Source organism: Mangifera indica, chromosome 14 (assembly GCF_011075055.1).
Source record: "Mangifera indica cultivar Alphonso chromosome 14, CATAS_Mindica_2.1, whole genome shotgun sequence".
Classification (NCBI taxonomy): Eukaryota; Viridiplantae; Streptophyta; class Magnoliopsida; order Sapindales; family Anacardiaceae; genus Mangifera; species Mangifera indica.
The window spans coordinates 8,651,389-8,663,429 of record NC_058150.1 but is presented as its reverse complement, the minus strand read 5'-3'; the positions used below and the strand labels follow the sequence as shown (position 1 = coordinate 8,663,429).

Sequence of the window (12,041 nt, the reverse complement as noted above, 5' to 3'; positions counted from 1 at the left end):
ATTATGTGTATATCTCTCTTATGTAATATTTTAAATTATAAACATCTCGGTAACAATAAAAAATCATTAACATCCACTATGTTTTGGAGATTACTATATTTTCTCATCAAATATTACTGCATCGTAAAAAAAAAAAACTGTTTTGATATAAAATTTAATAATTATTTATATTTTCCTCACTTTTGTAGGGTAGGGTGTGTCATCATCATCAAACATAATTTTTTAATCATATATAATCTTTTTGAAAGGTTTGATGAAACGATAACTTTTACTTTTATATTTATAAAAGTTAATATCTCTTATTAAAAATAATTTATTAAATTTTTAATAAAAATATTAAAAAGATAATAAAACCCTTTAACTAAATAATATTTTATCTCAAAAAATTTATTAAATAATTTTTATATCCTTAATTTATATTAATTTTAATTAAAATTATTTACTAGTACAAATATAAATAATTGTGTTAATATGTACGTTTGAGGAATTTAAAACTAATTTTTATACCTCTAATTTACGTTAATTTAAATTTTAATATGTTTCTTAATAATTTTAAAAATTATAATTATACCACAAAAAAATAAATAAAAAGTGACAAATTAAGAATAGAAATATTATATAAAAAATATTAAAATTATAAATATATTTTAAAAATATATAGAATAAATATTCAATTTGTACCTTGAATTAAATTTTTTTTTTTAAGTTGAACTTAAGCTCAGTTGTTCAAAATTTAGGTAAAAAATCATATACAAAATGCCACCAAAAGAAATAAATTTAATACTATGTTCTTGTTCATAACATTAAAACCCCTAATCAGTGCACTATCATCATAATTTGTTATGGTATAAGTCTTCACAATTGCCAAAAAACTCTTTTAGATATAAAAGTGGCAAGTCTCTACATAATAATAACTGATAGAGCTAAAGATACTTTTACAGATTAAAATTAGTAGACAATGAAACTTATCAAGAATTCCATAGGTTTCAACTTGCACACCAAAAGCTTTTCAACTTTATTTCTTCACAAGAAGCCAACCCAAAAACCAAACCTCAAACAGTTGAGATAGGAATTGTCAAGATTTCAGTCATCATTCGTTATTGAATGCACCTCCACTATAAAAGTACATTGAAATCTCTTTATTTGGAACCCTCAATGGTCTCAACATGACCTTATTCAACATACATTTCCAATCTGTAAACACTTCTAGCCTTCATGTGTAAATGGTTTTCCTTGAAAAGAGCAAGAGTTGATGATTTACTTACAAATTAGAATTTCAATAATGAAAAGACATTTCCTATAACTGCATGTTCAATAGAATTTGTAGGTAAAGGACTACTGAATTATTGTACTTGATCAACTATTTCTGCGTATGCGGATCTACAGAGCTTGGTTGACATTTTATATTGCTTTTATGAATTTATATTCACCATATAATGGAAACTGTCAACTCAATTATAACTAATTTTATCTTAGAGTAATCGTAAATAAAAATAACAAGTTAACCCTAAATGATTTGACATTCACAGTGATGAGAACATAATAGGTATAAAATAAAATAAAATCCACAAACAATTTTAATTTGTTTATCTTGCATCCATGGTACTAGCGATTGCTATCAAGAGATCCACCTCTCTCTAATACTTGTCAAATTTTGTTGTCATTTTACCAAACATGCTCAATATATTGGAATTAGGATTGAATTCCTGCTTTGTGAGGATTTTCCCAATGTTAAATATCTCTATAAAATACAAATTAGAATCAGGGTACCTCGATCTTGAAACTATGTTGATTATGTCATTGAAAATTTTCAAAAACTCACATACAACATCCACTTTATCCCTATCTTCCTTTGGCTTGCGGTAAGTCGTGTTTGTCTCCCTTTGATGCACAGTAAATCATGTAACTCTATTCAACGCAGCCCTAATGATGAGACACCTCTCTAAACCTCGACGTCCTATGTAGCATGTTGTAGTATTATTCCAACTAGCAAGACAATCCAAGATTACTTTCGTTTCTTTTATCTCACATTGTTATGCTCAAGATAACGTGAACAAGTGGGCCCAAGGGTGATCATCGAAAATTGGAAATTCCTTGGGATGCTCAACACGCAACGGCTGAGTAGTTTAACTTTAAGATAGAGTCAATAGCAAATCACATTTGAATTACAAATTTAATAAACTGTTTTGATATAAAATTTAATAATTATTTATATTTTCCTCACTTTTATGGATAAAAATATTAAAAGGATAATAAAACCCCTTAACTAAATAATATTTTATCGCAAAAAATTAATTAAATAATTTTTACATCCTTAATTTATATTAATTTTAATTAAAATTATTTACTAGTACAGATATAAATAATTGTGTTAATATGTATGTTTGAGGAATTTAAAAATAATTTTTATACCTCTAATTTATGTTAATTTAAATTTTAATATGTTTCTTAATAATTTTAAAAATTATAATTATTTCACAAAAAATAAAAATAAAAAGTGACAAATTAAGAATAAAAATATTATATAAAAAAATATTAAAATTATAAATATATTTTAAAAATATTTAATTTGTACCTTGAATTAAAAAAAAAATTTTAAGTTGAACTTATAAAAATTACAACTTTCCTTTTAACCTAAAGAAAAAAAAAAAAACCCAAAATGATTCTCAAAAAATTTCACGGTGGATAGCAATCAACCGAATTGAGATTTTAAAGAACAAGAAACAGAATCCAAAAGTTGAGAAAATTTCATCTGGTTTGTATTCCATTAACAAACACAAGATGAACAAAATGCTTGGAGTGGAAGATTTGCAAGCTAAGCTTTTACTGAATGTCAATACAATCTTACTTGGCACCAATGCCATCAAAGCTGCTTTAAGTCTCCTAGGCTCTTCTTAAGACCATACAAAGTTCAGACAATCTTTCTTCAAATTCACACAATAACAAGGTTAAAAACTATTCCCCATTCTTCGAAACTTTAATCTAAATTAGATCAGCTCAATATCCCATTCCATAAATAAGCTCAGTTGTTCGAAATTTAGGTAAAAAATCATATACAAAATGCCACCAAAAGAAATAAATTTAATACTATGTGCTTGTTCATAACATTAAACCAACCTGCACAATTTTAACAATTTACAAGCAGATTTTGAGAGATAAAACTCAACAATCTAACACATAATGTACATTGCCATGATTCTCAACAATTGTGTAACAACATAAGGCAAACTGATTTTACAGATTAACACTGATTGATATGAAAAATATGTAATATATATACTTTATATAAATCATAACAAGTACAAATTTTATGAAATGTCCATTAATATTGGCTCTGATACCACTATAGGAAAATTTTGGGTCACTAGAATCTAGCAAGGGTAGTTTAACAGTTAAAAAATTTAATAATCAAACATTTAGCTTAAAATTCCCAATGACAAATCCTGTTTTAGACGAATAGTTTCATGAACATTCAATCACAACCATATGGGGTTTCAACAAAAACAATACTTGTCTTAGATGGCTACTCCAATCTTTGTGTGGTAAGAAGATCATTCTTCAACCCACAGTAGGGGGCATCCTGGTATCCATACAAAGCACAGATGAAAAGAAACTGAAATCATACACGAAAAACTACTAGGGCTCTATACACGAGGAGAGAATGTAAGGTGAACAAATGTTCGTGTGAGGTTTTTGTGTAAAGATGTGAAATTGTGCCTTTATTTATAAGACACCATGAATGACTATTCATTGTCGAATGAACGGTCGGTCATTCTTGATCCTTATTTCATACAATCTGTGATTTATCTAGATCTTTAGGTATAGGTTTAGATAAAGTTTTATCATAATTCGAGTCACCATGAATGCTATTCATAGGTCATGAACAGTCATTCATGATTAAAGAAAAAGTCAAACTAAACTGATTCAATCTTATTGGATAAGCCCAGGCCACTCCCAATTTCACTACAACCTAAACACTCTAAGATTATCACCAAATAACCCTATACACCTATAGTCCTAATTAATAGTTTTATATTTGTCACCCATATGCTCTCTAATGAGTTGGTAGTATTTAGATTCAAATCGAATCTGCACACACACCAAAATTGGCCTTTAGTAAGATGTCATAGTCACTTAGCCAATAGAGCGTTGGTAAATAACTTTTAAGCTTTGTCAACTTTGGTATTCTCATTTGAGATATTTTCTTCCATACTCGAGAGTGACAAATTCTTTATTGATTTACTGTAGCCTCCATACATATCTTAGTATGGTCACTCACCATCTTTATGGTCACTCCAATTACAATAGTATGTTAAGTGATGTCAAACCATACTGATTTTTGTACGAGATGGTCTGACGACCTCAAGTTGGCTAATAACTTTGACACGTGAAAACTGTTACTACTTTTTAGTGAAGTTGTTTAACACTAGAATAATCTCATCTTCATTACTTATGTCTTTGGTCAAAGTAATGTTGGGACCAAGACGTTTCTAGAATGGCCACCTAATATGTTTGTAAGATTCTTATGATCAATTATTAGATTCCCTTATCACAGTTCTGACATTCTAAGAATATATTATTTATAACAAGCCAAAGGACTATTTCCCACCCAAAGTATACTATTTTCTCAAGTTTTTCTCTGTTATCTTTGAAAATTTCATTTACTCACCTATGAACGGTTAAATTAATGGTTTCAAGGGCAAAATCATCATTTTATCTGTAATATTAAAAATAAACTTAAATTTGATTTCATTTTCCCCCCCAAAACTCTTAAAACTAATAATTTCTTATAATCCAAGTTTTCAAAAACAACATATTTCCTTTAGGGTTTCAATTTTTTAATGATGTCTTTTTCTCTCTGGCGACCTCGTAGTGACGTCTCTTCCTCTCTGATGTAACTTCCTTTTGATGGTCCTCCTCGATGTTGTCATTGATGAAGACGAACCGTCTTCGTCTTTAACCAAGACGAATCATCTTCGTCGATGAAGACAAAGAGTCTTTGTCGTTGACGAATACCTCATCTTGATCTTTGGACGAAGACGATTTTTCTTTGTCGACAAAGAGTTTTCATCATCAACGAAGACCTCATCTTGATCTCTGGATGAAGACGATTTGTCTTCGTCAATGACGACGTCAAAGAGGACCGTTAGAAGGAGGCCGCATAAGAAAGGAAGAGACGTCACCTGAGGTTATCGGAGAGAAAGAGACATCCTCAGAAAATTGAATATGAAAACTTGAAAATTTCGGCGGGGGGGGGGGGGGGGGGGGGGGGGGGGGGAATGTTATTTTTGAAAACTTGGGTTAGGAAAAAATTATTAGTTTTTAGGGTTTAGGGGGAGATGATATAATTAATAGACTTAGTTAATTTTAACCACCCATAAGTGGATAAATAAGATTTTTAAAGTTAACAAGGAGAAACTTGAGAAAGTGGCATATTTTGGGTGGAAAATAGTCCTTTGGCCTTTATAAAATCATATTGAATATATACTGATATGAATAAATAACAGAAACCTTTATTAATAAATGGATTAATTATAGTATGCATAAGTACAAATTGATTGACTTTAAGGTATTACCCAAACACAGACATGCATATATATATGCACATCTATACAAGGTGTACAGTTTGTATAACATTATACATACCATAGTTGTACCCGTCCTTGAGATGACATGCACGTTTGGAAGTCTATATCGTAAAATTTTTTGCCTATATTCTTTACCAAAAACATAAAAAAAAAACTTAATTCAAAGGATCTCTAACATATTCTTAGTCCATAAAATACACCAAAAAACTTTAATGAATAAATATGTCAAAAGACACAAATTATGCTATTCTATTTATCATCAACAATATTCCCAACAATAACTATTTCATCATACACAAAGTAATAATCCACGACATGTTGACAAAAATCATATTAACAAGATCATATTTAAACTTCGAGTTCATCTGCTTAATAACATGCATGACATCCATTATACTCATTACATCCTTCGACAAAAGAATTCTAACATCCATCACACCCCCAACATAGGTCTAATTTAGTAAATTTAAATACACACAAAATTCATGTTGAATTCACAAATCATAACATAGTTTATATGGAACCATTAAATGATAATTTCTCTTACTTATTCTCTATGTGTCATGGTTTGATTTCGATTTCCCTCTTGATGCTTTGTCAGAAAAGGTCACCAAACGTCTAAAATCATTTTGTGATCAAAGTGCTGTTGCTCACTCAAAAAACTAGATACGAATGTATGGCGATAATGTGCCCTATATAAAATTTCATTATGTAACAATTAGCATGCACGAGTATGTACTTCTCCATGCTTGATCTTGCACTACTTAAATATTTCATACATGGCACATTTTCAACTTTTCTGAAGTGACATTGAATGAATAAGCATGCACCCTTCATATGCAACTGTTCATTAGGTTAAAACTTTAATACTTAATCAAAATTCTAACTTATGCCACATGCATTCATAACATTAATTAGACATGAAAAGACTTAATTGCTCTTGAGACATACATATGAGTGTTACAAAAAAATCCCTTTCTACTCCAATTAAACTATAAGAGTGACAAAAACTTAAATAATCAATAGAAAGAAGTCGAAGTCAAAATGCAACTAAAATCATTGAAAATCTTACAATGGAGTCATAAATGATGACGATGATGTCCATGAGCAAAAGAAGGTGTTATGTGAGTGAAGAGAATGAAAATAGGAGTGTACACAATTAAAGAGTGAAATTGAATGAACAAGAGTTAGGGAAAATTGAAGTTTGAATGAAAGATGATGAAGAGCAAAAAACGATTTTGATCTCTAAAACTAAAAATGAATTAGTTGATTTCGGAATAGGGAATACGTAAAATGAAGAGAAAAATGAGGATATTTTCCGTGCAATTTCTATAAAAAAAAAACAATGTCATTTTTAACAATTTTATCATAGCATTACTTAATATCAAAACGACATTGTGTTATACCGATATTATTTTCCTATTAAGTAACATTATGATATTACAATTCAAAATACCGTCGTTTTCTTATTACAAAAATGATATCCTTTTAACAAAAAAATAAATCAATAAGTGATTTGCATGTTGATCAAGCCTATTGCTTTCAACTCAAGCTTGAGCTTATCACATTCACTAAGCTAAAGCTTAAAGCTCGAGCTCATTTCACCGCTGCTCAATTTGAGCTTAAACAGGCCAAGCTGACAAATAAGCTCGAGGCAGTTCAACTCGAATCCATAACTAGACTCAAGTGCAAAAATATGAAAAGACTCAGTAAAGACTATAGACAATCTATTTTTTACGTGGTTTCATCAACAATTTCAATAGCCTATATGGTATCACTATTGTTTGAGAATGTGGAATTACAAAATGAGCATATTAAGACAATGTAAAGACACAATTTTGTGCTTATTCTAGTGCAATTAGGTATGTTGTCAAGTGTTTTCTTTTTTAGTTTTTTTTTTTTTTTTGATAAGTAAGAAAATATATTAACCAAAAAAAGGGGAAATGACCCTTCAAAAGAAGAGTTCAAAAACAACCTAAGCTCACCATTTCCGAAGGGCAAAGACAATAAACCAAAAACTTAGGTTGACAAAAAACTTACACAATAACAACAAAAGAGTCTACTCCTCTTGAGGGCCTATCAAAGTTCAGACAAAGATAAGGCTCGAGATGAGGATAAGGCAACACCCTAACGATAGCAACTACAAATAAGAGAACTTGCCAGTTCCTACTGTACAAATACTAAAAGATAATTACAATCCAAAGCCAATCCAACATGCAGGAAAATTTGGGTAGCAAAAGACCATAATAGATTGTTGCAGCAACTGGAAAATCTAGGTAGAAGCTGCTGTTGTAAAACTAGGCAGAAGGCCGGTTACAACAGCTGATGCGTAAACTACGACACCAAGAAACAAAGCCTATGCAGCAGGCACTAAATAAAACTAGAATAAGAAATTGGGTAGAAGACTTGAGAAGTGAAGCAACAAAAATGTGGAAAAGCTCTCTACAAACAGAATTTGATGAAGACTAAGCAGCTATACTGTCTTTGATCTTTGACATCCTGGATGCTTTGGAAGACAAGACAATAGAGAAAAAATCTTGAAAATTTATAATTTTTTGGAAACTACCGCAACCGGGAGAGAGTTGGAGCATTAGAACAGTGGAAAAGTAGAGTAATATGAAGAGGCAACAACATGAAAGAACTGCAATTAGGAGAACACTAGAGCAGGAGAGCTTCTGCAAACTGGATAATATGCACTTTGGAATTTTCTAAAGTATCTTGTATAACATGAAAAATGCAAGGTCTATCTACTACATTTACCGCTGGAGTAGGCATGGAAAGTAGTAGTAGCCATCATCAAAGCCCTAAGGCAGCTCCAGTAAGTTTTTGGAGTAGGGGGCTTCACCTGCTAAAGAGCACACATGTTAGGGGTAAAAACACTACATCCCATCACTATCATCTAGGATAATGAGCTTGCTGATTTTGTCTGAAGATGCACAAAGGTAATCTTCATCTTTTGGCTATTAACACGTTGTTTTTGGTTAGACAGACCTTAGTAAGCTCCGAACCCTTAGCTTGCATAATTCTCTTTACATTTTCTATTATCCTTTCTATAGTAAGGCTGCTTTTAGCAAAACTCCTATTATTTCTTTCTTTCCAAATTGCATAGACTATTGCCCTAAGACTCATCTTCCTCATCCAAAACTTCAACTTGTCTCATCTCCAATCAATACAAATCTCCCCAACATACCTACCCCAGTTTTGACCCCTATATCTGTTATTGCTAATTTCAAGCACCTTTTCCCAAATTAAGGAGCTGAACTCATATTGGAAGAATAAGTGGTTTATGCCTTCATCATGTTTATCACACAACACATAAGTAGCTCTCGACACAATTCCATACCTCATTAGGTTGTCCTTTGTCAACAGTCATTACCATATAACCAGCCAAAGAATAATGAAATGTCTTGGAATCATCTTCTTATGCCACACCACATCAGCCCACTTAACCCATTTTTCTTATTTCAAAATTCATCCCAAGCTGACCCTATGGAAAAGATTCCTGTAGACAACCATAATACACTATCATTTCCTCTTATAGGATTGTCATCCATTTATTCTTTAATCTCCATCCAATCTCTAGAGTTTGCTAGTGGCCAATTCTAGGTTTCTCAACAATGATTTCCTTCACCTTCGTATTTCTATTAGCCCATACTCATTTATTAATATATCTCCATACCTATCAAGGAGAGGACCATGAGGATGCCCATTATCCATCCGTAGAAATATTTCTCTGCATTCCTTATTTGGTATTTAAGTTTGCTTCTCAAGTCATCTTTATGTTGTCAAGTGTTTTCGCATGTTGTATTTTTCCCACTTTCTCAAATTTATAATGGAGTTTAGGTAACATAAACAACTATTTAAGATAGTGTAATAGTTGATAGTTTGATAAGTGTTGTCTTGACCTTTATATGATAGGAGAATGGTTACACTTAAATTTTAATCAAAATCCAAATGATTTCTTGACAATAAAAAATAGTTATTTAATGTCTTATAGATTGTGATAGTCATGTTAGATTTGATATCTGTATTATATTGTATGAGTTATAAAATAAAAGATGTCATGTTTGAGGTTTATCTTATAAATTGTGAGTTGAAGTGATGATTGTCTGTTAGTATCTATCTATTGTCAGAAGTCAAAAATTTTAACAACCTAAGATAATTAAACCAATTTTTATTTATGATTTATTAAATCATACTATAAAAATATAAAATATTACCAAAACAATTGAAAAAATACCATGACAACAATGAAATTTAAAAAAAAAAACGCAGGAAGTAGTAAATTACAAATTTTGACCCACGTGACAACAACTCACTCAAATTACCATACCACCCGTACTAACTCCACGTGCTCGTCTGTATTCAGACAGCCCACTGAAACAAAGCTGTGAACACACCTGATCCTCACCCGGAAAAAATGGAGCCCACATTCTCCACCATTAATTGATGAGTAATATTATATGTATCTACTTTAGGTACACAAATATATATATATTGATATATGTCATCATATGATTGATTATTATTTTATTTTTAATTCAAAAACATTCAATTATATGATAATATATATAAATATGTATATATTTATGTACCTAAAATAAATACACATAATTTTATTGATAATAGATAATTCTCTTACTCCTCTCTGTACTCAAGCTCGCGCCACTCTCTCCTTTTGCACTGAATCCTTAAACCCTTAACGAATACTCTCACAGTTTTATTTCATTTCTTATTCTTCATTCTCTTGTTTCAACTCCCAACTCTTCTCTCTCATTTCAAATTATGATTCTTCCACTTCTCCTATTCTCCTTTCTCACAATGGCCACTGCCACCGATGACGAATCAATCTACCAGATCCTCAAGGAACACGGCCTTCCCATGGGCCTACTTCCCAAAGGGATCAGCCAGTTCACCTTCGACAATACGGGGCGATTCGAGGTCTTCTTGGATCAAGCTTGCAATGCCAAATTTGAAAGCGAATTGCGCTATGATAAAAACGTTTCCGGCAGTTTAAGCTACGGTCAGATCGGGTCCTTGTCGGGTATTTCTGCCCAGGAGTTGTTCTTGTGGTTCCACATCAAGGGAATTCGGGTCGATATTCCCAGTTCGGGTCTTATCTATTTTGACGTTGGTGTTGTTTTTAAGCAGTTGTCGTTGTCTTTGTTTGAAACGCCTAGAGATTGTGTGGCTGTACGGTCTGATCATGATGGTGATGTTCGAGATGGGAAGCTTGTCGCTCAAACTCTGTTCAAGGTTTAATTTTGTTTATTTGCTTAATTCTGTTTCAAAATTTGAATGCAATAATGATGGGAAATATATAAAAAACTTGATAGTATGGTCGTAGAGAACACTTAGAACATAGTTTTTAGTGATTGTTTTTAGAAATAATTCTCGATTAATTGATTATCAGAATACATGTAAGCTAATGTAGTAATTTTTTTTTGCTGTGCAGCTTGATCAAGAAACTGTTGCAAGGGATGTTATTTAGATGATGGTGAAGAGAGTGGTTGACATTTCGCACAATAGCTCAATTAGCTGGCCATGGGTTCTCCATTTCCCATTCTAAAAGAGAAAGTGGTTAGAGGCTGCATTAGCAGATCCTATGCTTCAAATGTCTGTGGTTGCTTGCCTTTTCTAATCCATATGATCCGAAGTTTGCAGTCGATGTGAGGAGACCAGTGAATCTGAGGTTGAAAATTAAAGGAGGCTTATTCTTTGGAAGATCAAGAGATGAATTTTTTTCTTTTAATTTTGTATGTTGAATTCATTCTATTATCAAGACAAGGGTGGATGGTATATTGAGTCTCTTTTTCTAATATAAGTTTTAGGTTGATCGAGGGACACAAAACTTGATGAAGGACGATATAAGAAGTCAGACCGAAGAATCAAATAATAAAGCTTGTTGCTTAAATTCACATGTATCCTTCTTATCTCAAGTTTTCTTTTGCTTTCTTATTTGATGCCACTAACATGTTTTTGTGTTCAAATTATATGTTGCGATGGATATCATTACCTAATGGGATAATTAGAGGTAATAGATGAATGGGAAACTTCAAATTCATTGTTGAATTAGCAATTATTTTGTTCTTCCTCGACTGACTCTGTTTCCATTATTCAGAGAGTTTGAGCCAATGGTTTGTGTAGTGATTGTTAAGAAAGTGTTTCTGTTTATGACGTGCTTTGAACACTTTCTTTAGCTTATCCATTTCTCTATGTATTGATGTATCGATCAATGCAAAAAGGGTATGTAAAAATGTGCTAAATCTGATGTTCTTATATGTCAAACACCTTCCCGTGGCCTTCCTTGGATTGTTCTGTCCAGATGTCCGGATAGTTTTTTGTGCCGATGTGAGCTCTTGCTGCTGTACCTAACTCCTTAAAAGCTTTATCTTTGTCTTCTTATTTTGGTAATATTCAAGTATTCAACTCTAAAATGTTGCCGTATTTCAA

The 12,041-nt window shown here is 31.6% G+C and overlaps 1 protein-coding gene across 2 annotated transcripts; it reads left to right on the top strand.

The window, feature by feature from the left end:
• The first annotated feature begins 10,232 nt into the window (after nt 1-10,232).
• On the top strand, nt 10,233-12,041 carry LOC123195992. 2 transcript variants are annotated; one of them, XR_006497554.1, is made up of 3 exons: nt 10,233-10,844; nt 11,044-11,622; nt 11,710-12,041. XR_006497554.1 is itself a non-coding variant. In XM_044609871.1 (2 exons), the coding sequence occupies exons 1-2, from the start codon at nt 10,374-10,376 to the stop codon at nt 11,077-11,079; spliced, it is 507 nt and encodes a 168-aa protein (XP_044465806.1). In that variant the 5' UTR covers nt 10,233-10,373; the 3' UTR covers nt 11,080-12,041. The 2 variants fall into 2 exon arrangements, 1 of the variants encoding a protein (XP_044465806.1); XM_044609871.1 differs by having other exon boundaries at nt 11,044-12,041.